At 33.5% G+C, this 11893-nt stretch overlaps 1 protein-coding gene across 1 annotated transcript; it reads right to left on the reverse strand.

The window, feature by feature from the left end:
- Nucleotides 1-2835: 2835 nt before the first annotated feature.
- Nucleotides 2836-6064, reverse strand: HELRODRAFT_169337 (hypothetical protein; the record flags this gene model as incomplete). The annotated part of the gene is made up of 2 exons (XM_009015165.1): nt 2836-2975; nt 4615-6064. The coding sequence occupies 2 exons, from the start codon at nt 6062-6064 to the stop codon at nt 2836-2838; spliced, it is 1590 nt and encodes a 529-aa protein (XP_009013413.1).
- Nucleotides 6065-11893: the final 5829 nt, after the last annotated feature.

The following is an 11893-nucleotide window of genomic DNA, read 5'->3' on the forward strand; positions in this document are numbered from 1 at the left end:
ATAGAATGCATCAGACTTATTTCATCAACTTCCGCTGTAACAAATTAAATAAATCAATTAAATGAAGTGAATAAATTAATAAATATTTAATTAAATGAAAATTAAGTAATAAATAAACAAAATTGTATATACAAATAAGTTTTTTCTCAAGTTATTGTCTCACTCACTCACTCACCCACATATTCACTCACTCAGTTATTCATTCATTCATGTAAATGTGTGAATGTATGAGAAACTACTTAAAAGAACTATCCACACACAGATGCATACGAACAACTGCACGATGTACCATTTATTCTTTAAAAAAATTTCAAATAAAATTTGCTAAATCATAAATTTAAACAAAATTTGAATATTCAACAAACAGAACACAACAACAACACATCGTCTACACCAAAACACACAATCACATCACATCAGGCAACCACACAACAACCACATAACAACACACAATAACACAACAACACATCACTACCCACAATCGCACAACAACACACAATCTACTCAACACAATTATTTGATAAAATATAAAGTATTAGTATGTTTCAATTTGCATTGGAGAAGAAAAATGTTTATCCTTTAATTATTTTAATATTATTATTATTTACTATAATTATTAATTTACTATAATTATAATTATTTCAGTTGAAATAAATATAACATCTCATGTTCTCCAAATAACTGGCAACATCTTCTCGCGTAATCTGTAGTTAAGATCAATTCTAAGTGATGATAAAATTATATGATTGGGGATTTATACAATGCTCACTAATACTGAACCGCTAATCTTTTTAAAAAAAGAAAATTGTAATGTTTACACAAACACACAAACACACAGATATATCTATATACTTTTTCAATTTATGTATATATATATATATATATATATATATATATATATATATAGTTTGTTTGCGCATAAGTGATGTGAAGATGAAGAAGATGACGATGATAAAAAAGATGATGATGAGGGTGAAAAAAAAGATGATGATGAGGGTGAAGAAGATGATGATGAGGGTGAAGAAGATGATGAAGATGATGAAGAAAATGATGAGGATGATGAAGAAGATGATTAAGATGATGAAGAAGAAGATGAAGAGAATGAAGAAGATGATGAAGAAGATGATGAAGATGATGAGGAAGATGATTAAGATGATGAAGAAGATAATGAGATGATGAAAAAGATGAAGAGGAGGATAAAGAAGATGATGAGGAGGATGAAGATGATGAGGAGGAGGATGCATTTAAAGATGAAACAGTACTCCGGCTTAAGTAGTGCTTCAAGAAAATGATGACCGTGATGATGGTGATGATGATCATGAAGATGACGATGATGATGACGATGATCGTGATGAGGGTGGTGATGATGATGATGACCACGATGATGGTGATGATGATGGTGATGATGATGACCTTTCATAGGATTATAATGAAAACTATATCGACAACAATACTAACAGATCAAACGACATGTTCTTTATTTGTTATTAATAAATAAATTTTCGAATGACCAAAGATTTTTTATGGCGTAATTTTGTTTGGATGGTTTTTTTCCTTATTTTGCATTAAAATAAGTTTATTATTTTATTATTATAATTTAGCAAGCACTTTCATAAACAAAGAACGGTTAGTTTTTTAGATCAGGTTTGTAGTATGCTTAACATTCTGCAAAACGCTGTTTAGAAACTTGGTACAACATTATTCCGTTTATTTGTAGATCTGAGATTTGGCTATATTGTGTTATTAATTTCATTATAAAAATCATAACGATACAATCATCTGTTCCTAAACATTCAATTGCAAACATTGTTCCATCATATAATTTGGCATCATTCCATCGGACACGTGAGTCATTTGCACGTTTGAAAGTATAAAAAAATGGTTGAAACAGCATTTACGCCTCATTTTTTCTACTATTAATTCAATGCTGTTGATTTGTTTTGTGCGACCAATCATCGTTGTCATCGTCATCATCATCATCGTCATCATCATGCAGTGAGCCAGCCGCCCAGATTTATTCAGACTGGTTGTGCGATCTATCATCATAACCATCATCGCTATCATCATCTTCTACCTCATCATAATCATTAATACTGTCATCATCTCTATGAATTAGTACCGAGTATTAAATGCGTAGTCAAGTTGGCCTTCGCACTTGAACCCTCCCTTCCAATGAAAAATTTGGCTATGATAAAGTCAAGTTCAACAAAATCGGTCCGCGTATTTCTACAAATTTAGACTAAAAACTCTTTCAGACAGCCCAACATTTTGTAATTTAATTTTTGTTAATTTTTAGGAATTTTTTTAAAAAAACCTCTGTTTTTAACCGCAAAGTTAACAGAAGATGTTTACAAAAAATACATCGTCATCATTACTTTGTTATCATAGGAATGTCACCAACACTACAATGATTCCATCGTCAAATAGTTCCAGCCTTATTAATATTAACACATCATTACGTATATTTTTGCAATAGTGTGATTTGTTTTCTTCCATTTTATTTTTGCCAGCTCTTCTAAGCTTGTTTTAAAAATATTTTCAATTTGTTTTTCTAAGAATATGAAATCAATTGAACGATCATACCAATTTTAGGTTTATATTTAAAGAATTAACGAAAGAGAAAACGGATTTTGAAAGAAAATTTTTTTCAGCTTAACTTTACCACTTTATATCTTCATCATTCTCATCCTCTCAACCTCATCATCTTCATCATCACTTCATATCTTCACCGACATCTCTACAACATGATCTTAATTTTCTTCATTATCTCCATATCTTCATCATCATCATATCATCATCATCATCGTTCCAATATCATCCTCATCGTCATCATCTTCATCGCCGACACGAGTGGACGTGAATCTTTTTTATTTTTTGGGCCATTAAGTTGCGAGTGGGGATGCAAACACATAATGCTCGTTCGTGCGTCGGTTGTTTCAACGACGTCACATGTGGTAATAGTAATGGTCTCCAGACTGTATGTGCAGTGTGTGTGTAGTGTGAGTATGTATGTGTGTGTGTGAGTGTTGTGTGTGTGTGTGTGTTTTTAGTGTGTGTGTGTTTTCAGTGTGTGTGTGTGTGTGTGTGTGCGTTTGCAGTGTGTGTGTGTGTTTGTGTGTGTGTGTTTGCAGTGTGTATACAAACTTTGTGTGTGTGTGTGTATGTGTGTACTTGTGTGTCTAGGCAGTGTGCGATATGGGGCAATGCAATGTATCGCTTGCACGTGTGCCCATAAGCGATCATGCCCGTGATTTGTGCTCATTCTCAAACGATTTGCATGTGATATTTTATCGAGTATTTTTGTGCATAAAACGCACACAAGCACACACGCACGTATAAATTCAAAAAATTGCTGATGGGGAACAATGAGCAGGATGATCGTAACGAAGATTGAGCGTAACGATGGCAACGTAGAACACTAAAGAGAAAAAATTATTAAAGTCATTAAAGTTATTAATTTTGTAGGAGGGCGACGGTCGCAAAAATAAAATCTGCGGCGTAGTGACTGCAATCAAAAGTGGCCCAATAAAATATCGTTCTCTAGGTCAACTTTCCAACAGTTCAAACAGCTGAGGTTAGAGGTCAAGAGTTGCTTTTCTATGGCTTAAATCAATATTCAATAAGGGTCTGAATGTAAAATTAAATTATCAGACTGACTTCTATTGGTGCCTCATATTTTCAGTCTTCCAAAAAATGTCATCATTTAGTTCAGGGGTGGAAAAACTACGGCCCGCGATGCTATTTTTTTTATTTTTCTATGCGGCCCGCGAGGCCTTGTTCGCCAAAAAAGGTCGTCGTCAGCCAAACATTATGGGCAAAAAAAGGAGCCACAAATTCTAAAAATTTTTCCCTGAGTCAAAAAAATTTGCTATTCAAATATATATGCGGCCCTTCAAAGGTAAAATAAATCTCAATACGGCCCTCACAGCAAAAATTTTGCCCACCCCTGATTTAATTAACTGGTTTCTTTTTTTGTGTTTTTTAGTTTTGTCGGTCACCACCAATGTTGGGGTGACAAAGTTCTGTATACTCGTGAATAACTATATCAACCGTGAATAAAAAATTATTTATCATTAAATTATTTGCAATGGATAGCGGTTGAACTTCGAATGTTAATTTTAGCTTCCGGCTTAATTTAAATTTAAAATTTAAATTTAGCTCCGTGTGTAGGCTAGCTCATGATTTTATGTTTAGTTCATAATCGTTGTAGGCAGTTTCTAACTTTATCTCTAATTTGCAGAGCGAATCATTGCGTACCTGACAAAATTCGCTCGATTTAATTTATTATCTGGCAAAACACGAATGCCTGTTGCATTTGTTCGTCAATCTCGCGCCGAATTGAAGCGTTCAGACAACTGAACAGTTAAAGCGTAATTATTTGGAATGAAAAAGTTCCGACGTGACTCACGTTCGGCTTCATATCTCACTTAATTACTTTAATACAAGTTTTCTTGATTTTTGTAGGCACTAAAAAAATTCTGTTGAAATGCATTTGATGAAGATGGTGTTGGTGATGATTTTCACTCTGACGGAAATAATAATGAGAAAACGAAAATAGAAGCTAAATAAAAATGAAGGTGATGATGATGTGATGATGAAATGTGCTCATCCAACCTTCATCAGTTTCCGAAAGAACAACATTTGTTTGTTGCTGCTCTTCACGTAGAACCTCCCCCACCAGCATGGGTGTCGTGGCATGTGCTGATGTTGTTGCTGATGTTGTTGTGGTAATTGTCGTTGACGCTGTTATTATTGTTGTTATGTCATTTTCAAAACTTGTTTTTTTTACCAATATCTTTATAACATTTTTGTTCGGGTCGGTTTTGTTGTCGGCAGTTGTAGCATTGAATGTTGAGAGTGTCGCAGTAGTTGTTGTTGCTGCAGCTGTTGTTGTTGTGGTCATGACCTTACTGATTGTTGGATCATCTCCAGTAATTACGTCATAAGTATCCGGGCGGAGATCCTGGATGTCATCAGCAGCAACATTGCTGGCACATCGGCACAACTCATCATCAACATTTCTACAACAAAGAGGACACGTATGCACATCGTACGCTGCAATGGCGCTTGAGCAATCAATAAGTTTGTTGGTGGCGTTTTGTGCAGGCGACGTTGTTGTTTTTGTTGCCGAGTTCGATATGGTAGGTGCTGAATATGTTTGCTCTGACATCACTGAAGTTAAAGTTGTTGGTGGTGCTGCTTTGACCAATTCTAAGGACGTGGCATCTGTTACTGCTGTACTTGCGTTAGTGAAAGCAACGTTCAAATGTCTCGGTTGGACGCTGGTCAAACAAAAATTAAAATCGTAATTATCCGTTGTTGTCTTCGGATCATTTTTTTCATTCTCGGCATTTTTGCAACTTTCGGCGCTGTCATTCGGTTCATTTTCAGAATCAGGTAGAACATCGTTGTTGATTTCTGACAACGTTCTTTTGACAAAAGGTCGTTGTTTCTGAGTGCCGCCAAGTTTTGATGGCGAAGTGCTCTCCAAAGCGGAAGCTTCCCAATTCGGAAGGTACCATGATGTTTTGAGAGATTTCTGTCGCTTGGGAGTTTGTTGTTGTTGCTGCAATTGTTGTTGTTGCTGTTGAAATTGTTGAAAATGTTGATAGTGATGGTGATGATGGTGAGCAGGCTTTTGTCTGAAGTGGTGCATGTGAGATGGGGGAGGTGTGTTGTGGAGGTCAGTGGTGGATGAGTTGGCACCTGCTGCTGTTGTTGTTGTGGACTTGTTGAGCGCAGTTGAGAGGAATGATGACGAAGATGGGGTGAATGACGCTGATGTAGTTGTTAAAGTAACTGCAGTTTTTGAGTGCTGCAAGGTTTGTGGTTTTGATAATGTGTGCGATTGCTTTTCTTTCAAGTTAATTTTTGATAATGTTGTTTTGAATAATGATGATGCGACGGGCGCCAATGGGTGTGCATTGGCATTATTATTTTCAGATGCTGCTACGCTGGTAGAAACGGCTGTTGACATTGATGTTGTGGATGCTGAAGTTGCAGTTGTTGTTCTTGTTGTTGGCGCTGTTGTTTTTGATGTTGCAATTGTTGGTAATGTTGGCATACTTGTTGTTAGAAATGTTGACGTTTCAATTGTTGCCGACGGTGTCGATGTAAATTGTGATGGTAAATTTGAGACTGCACTTGAAGTTGTAGTTTTTGTTTTTAATGATGTTGTGGTTGTACTTAATGTTGCAGCTGCTGTTGTTGGTTTTGTGGTTGTGCTTAATACTGTTGTTGTTGTTGTTTTTGTTGGTGCTACTGTTGTTGTAGATGTTGTTGTTTTTGCTGCAGCTGTTGTTGTTGTTATAGATGTGATGGTAATTGGGACTGTTGTTGCTGCTGTCGCTACTGCCGTGGCTGCTGTTGAGCAGCTTGTGGTGGAAGTTTTTGGAATCATTGTAAATTTTGAGTTGTTGTTAGATGTTTCAATTATCTAGCTTTATGAATATTTTTCGTCAATAAAAATTGTATTACTTTCAACAAAAATTTGACAAATTTGATGCTTGCAGAAATAAATTTTTCATTTCACCATTCATTATGATGAATATCTTCCTATGGTTAATTTCTATTTAGATATGTTTTTCCAGTGGATGAACTTTCGTTAATAATGAATGCCGTGTGAGGAGCTGCCATCAGCCACATTCGTGCCTGCCTGCGGTGGTGGTCTTCAACATTGTTGTTCAATAACGACAGTGAGATTAATTGTTAAACACGTCAGCACGTACCTGACGGTGCTTCGAAAAGTAAATTAATAAATTTTTCAAACAAATGATCGATTTATTGATCGATCGTACGTTTACTAGTTGAATATTATTTTTTTTCATAGTCATTGAACGTAGCAGTAAATCGATACACCAATCTAAACTTTTGAGGTTATTGCTAGCACATCAACTATTTTTTAATTGATATGAATCAGTTAAATCACATCAAATCAAATCCCTTTGATGAAACGGTGAAAAATTATAAACAAGACGGCTCAAACAGAAGAAAAATCATGACGAGTTCTTTGGTTCAAACGCTGATTCAGTACATGTAAAATAACAACTTTGTGAACATTTCGAGAATAAATTTATTATGATGCGCGTGCATTGGTACATATAACGTGTGTGCTTTCTGTGGAGTTTCAAAACAAAAATTATAAAAATTTGGTTTTCAATTAATTTGAGTAATTAAAACATTGATCGATTAAATCAGTTAATTAATGGATAACATATTGGAACAGACAATAGAAATTTGTCATCATTTCTTCATCACGCCTCTAACAAAACCATCGCGACTCATATAAATAATAATCCCAATGAGTCAATACAATTAATTAGCTCACTGCACTGCACACGGATGTGGCAAGAATTGTTAATCTTCGTTTTGTTGTGTGGGGGTCTTTTCGTTTCAAACATCATTCACACCATTCAAGACAAGAAGAGTAACAACGTTCGCAATCGTTCTTGTGGTCGTCCATTCGCTACGAGAAGCAACGTGTGAGAGTTTGAAGCGAGAAGCAGCGATGGCTGCCGAGCGCTTTCCTCAATTCAATGTTTCTTTATTTTGTTTAAAATAAACTGGATATTATTTATTAACTCATTAAATAATTTTTTATTTTAGTAAAATAAATTCTAACGTTTTATACATTGAATTTATGTAATGGACTTTGGAGTTTGGATTAATTTTTATTTGTATTTGATATTTTATTTTTCATAATCTGTTTTACTGCATGTTGTAACGGACTCTGTGTCAGCCAGAGTTTTATTTTTTAAGGAAAAATTATTTTCCTATCAGCATCAAGGTTATTACAAAAAGTAGAAACTTAAAAAAAGTCAAACTTATCATTATCATCATCCCATCCTTATCAACCTTATTGTCGACATCATAATAACAACCACCACCACGTGATGGCTCAATGGTTAAAGGCGCCTGGTTTTGCTGTTGCAATGACTGGGTTCGAATACAAAAAGATCCCCGCCTATCATATGCAATGTGTATGATGCGTGGTTTGCACGCAAATTCATATACGCTGTGTGTGTTTGTCGTTGAAACCTCTGAAGCAAACGCAAAAGAAAGATATTAACCTTTAACCTTTAATCACCACCATTATCATCATCACCATAACCACCACTACCATCGTCATCATCAGCAGTCAAAGTTAATGGATGCAGATGGGTGTTCGTTTGCTGCTGTTTTAAATTTTAATATTTTAAGAAGGGGCGTGATTGATGTGCCAATGCTGCTGACGGATTTTTCTTTGCTTCGTCAACAAATATGAAATTTTTTTTTTTAAATACGAAAGTAATGTATTCATGTACATTCGAGAACTTTTTGGTGCAATATACAACCATAGATAATTCTGAGTTTCTAAATATAAAACTGCAACAAATAACTGCAATATATAAATATGCATTTGAAGATATCAATTTTTTTAAAATGAATATTATTTAAACATAAAATAGCTAAATTTTAAATGCGTAAATTTTAGTTTGGATTTATAATGCGACAAAAATTAAGGGATTTTTGTCATCTTAGAGTAAATAATTTCAAATAATGACACAAAGCTTCAATGTTTCAACATGAGTGAGACGATATAAATGTTCTCTAGCTGACGTTCAGCTGAGACAACACGAAGCACTCCCTTACATGTGCTTGCTTATTATACTTGAAGTTGAACATTTATGCATTAGGAGTTTTTATGAAACAATCATAAACACTTTATACGTACATTTGTAAGTTAAAAAACGTCTACTGGGAATAAGTAGCGGATCTGGACAAGTTTGATGAGGGGCCAAAATTGGAGTTCAAAAAATATTTTTTAAAAACATGAATTTTTTGGCATGAAAATGAAATTATAATAGTCTCTTTTAAATAACTTACTAAAATTTTATTTTTAATTATTTTTAATAACATTTATTATGTTTCGGCCATCTGGTTGCCGCACTTGAATTTAGGTAAGTAATGCCATCGCCGATACATTTAAGAGGGTCAATACTCGATGCCGATACTTTTGAATTTTAAGTGAGTTTTGATTATATCTTTATTATTAAAGTCGTCGTGATGGCCGTTTGTGTTGAAATTCCATCTCGTCTCGTCTCATTTTGATATAGGCAAAAAAAGAATGATCAAATGTCTTTACCAATAATGTTAATCATTGCTATCTCAATTTGGATATAAAGAGTTGCAATCAAACAAATCCGACTGTGAATCTGTTTTAAACAACTAATAGTATAACCAGAAAAATATTGTAATAAAAAGAGATGTGTTATGGGTTTGTTTGTAGATGTGTAAATGAACTCAGAATCAACTTATAGGGGGCCCATACACCAGTTTTTTCCATCAGGAAGCAATTTCATTCTCGAGGGGCAATTGTGGCTTTATGAGTTTATAGTGAAGGTGTTGTGTTTAAAACAGTGGACAAAAATATGCAAAACGTTGTTCGAAATATAACCAAAATAGATGATTGAGGATTGATCTTTGTGAAAAACGCATACGGGGAGCACACGTTTCAACCAGGTTTGTGGGTGGGGCCCAAAAAAGGTTGGGAAACACGGCCACATATAATATAAGCAACGTAATACTCTATAAAATACAATGTATGCGCAAATGCGTCTGCGTGTGTCTGTCTGTGTTGTGTGTGTTTGTGTGTGTTGTGTGTGTTTTGCATAATTGTATGATTATGTAAATATCCCCTCTAGAAAGCTGTTTTAATATTTACTTATATGCCCTTCATTAGTATGCATGTAAGTATGGTCTCAGAGAATACATTGATTCTACAATGCTATTGTTTCCTAGCCTTGTTCATTTGTAGATTTTTTGTTTTTCATTTGTTTTGTTTGTTTAGTTTATTTGCTTATTTTAATTTTGTCGAGTTATTATGAATGTTTGTGCATTTGTTTGTTTGTAAATTTGTTTGCTTGTTAGTTAGCATGATTATTTGTTTCTTTCTTTCTTTCTTTGGTTTTATGTCAATGTGATACTTTTTCACAGTTAGAGTACCTACTGCTTGTTATCGTTTGCGATAGTTATTTAATCAACCCGGTCGTTTTATAAAGCAACAGCAAATATTTCGTATTGAGGATTTGTTTCACCGAACTAAATTTTAATGACAAATCAATCCGATCGTTTTTGTGCGGATTCACGCATAAATATTTCATACGTGTTACATGATTCTATATATTGATTGAAATGGCATACTGTAAATTAATTTTTAAGTTAATTAGTAAATTAATAATTAATTTAGTAATTAATTTAATTTTTTAATTAACTATTAAATTTCAAAAATTTTTCAAAAAAATTGCTTTATTAAATATCGTCATAAGCAATCAAGCAACATTTTTCAAATCATCGCAGAAACTTTTGAAGTGTCATTGATCGAGCTGAGCAGTTCTGAAAAACTTTAAAATTAATTTCAAAATCGTATCAAAATTAAAGTTATTACTTTTGAATGAAAGAAATATCTTATTTTCAGTTAACATTAATTGTTAACATTAATTTTAGAAAGAGCAAAAAAAATTTTTAAATATTTAAAAATTGGTTTTATTTTAGTTATAAAAAGTGTTCCAAGCAAACTTTAAATACATTTTTCCGAGTATTTTATTTGACATAATTCATGTATTCTTGAGAAATATCACCAAAAAATTGTGTTGTATTTGTTTTCTTTTAGAAAGCCGTCCCAGGCTTAATCATAGATTTAAAAAGATTAATTTATTTCAGATGATTGGACGAACCCAATTTGTGGTGTGCTGGTGTTACACTGAATGTTTATTTGACTCTGCAACTAAGGAAATTTTTTTCAGATTTGACGATCTAACTTTGTAAATTATGTAGCAAATAATTTTTTATTATGAATTTAAAATTAATATCATTAAAAATAGCCGAAGCCTTGATAAAATTATTTTTTTTTAAATTTAGTTCATGTGAAAACGGTTTTAACCAAAAACATTTTTTATGAACAATTTCTTTTAATTAATTTCTTTATTTGTTTTTATTTCAATTAATATTATTCCGTATTCATTCAATATTTTATCATTTGTATGTTCATTTATTTAATTCAATCGTCCACAGCACATTCGGTTTAATCGTGTGTGATCGCATAATCGTACTTAAAATTTCATCCTCTGACCCATCGGCACCTACGTGTGAACAAGTTCATTACAAAATTAAATTGAAATGTTGTTTACAGCCTCGTAATGTATCGAAATGTATCGTTATGGATCGTAATGTATCGTAACGTATCGAAATGTATCGTAATGTATCGAAATGTATCGTAATGCATCGCAACGCTGTGTGCTGTGCACTAGTTAAACAAGTTCATAAAAACTTAACTAAAATTAACTTTACAATAATGTAGTCGTAACGTATCGTAATGTATCATAACGTCTCGAAATGTTTCGTAATGCTGTCAAAGCCGAGATGATGTTTTCAATTGTTATATTGATGGATGAGGTGCCGTGGTGATGGTCTGGAGAGAAGTTTTGAGAGACAATTTAAATTGAGGATGTTGGTGGTGGCGAGGATGTTGTGGGCGGTGATGTTCAGACCTGTGCCAGCGGCATGCGACAACGTGGTGGTAAATTGAAATAAAAAATAAACACGACAGATATCATTTTAAACAAAGCAATGAATTAATAAATAAATAATCATGCGCTAGTTTCAAGTAAAATAAAGTTTACAACATTTTAAAACAAGGCCGACTGAAAATTGATAAGTTGCTCTGACGGACTAGAAAAATGTTTTAAAGTTTTAGTTTGTATGATTTTCGTGTGGTTTGGCTGTTATATAATTTAAAAATTTGTGCTGGGAGGATCATGTCGTTGAGCAGTGGTCGACATCATCATATAATGTTTTAAAGATTTGAACGTTTCATATTTTTTAATATAGTGGACAAAATATAAAAATAAAAGAT

Source organism: Helobdella robusta (genome assembly GCF_000326865.2).
Source record: "Helobdella robusta unplaced genomic scaffold HELROscaffold_15, whole genome shotgun sequence".
Classification (NCBI taxonomy): Eukaryota; Metazoa; Annelida; class Clitellata; order Rhynchobdellida; family Glossiphoniidae; genus Helobdella; species Helobdella robusta.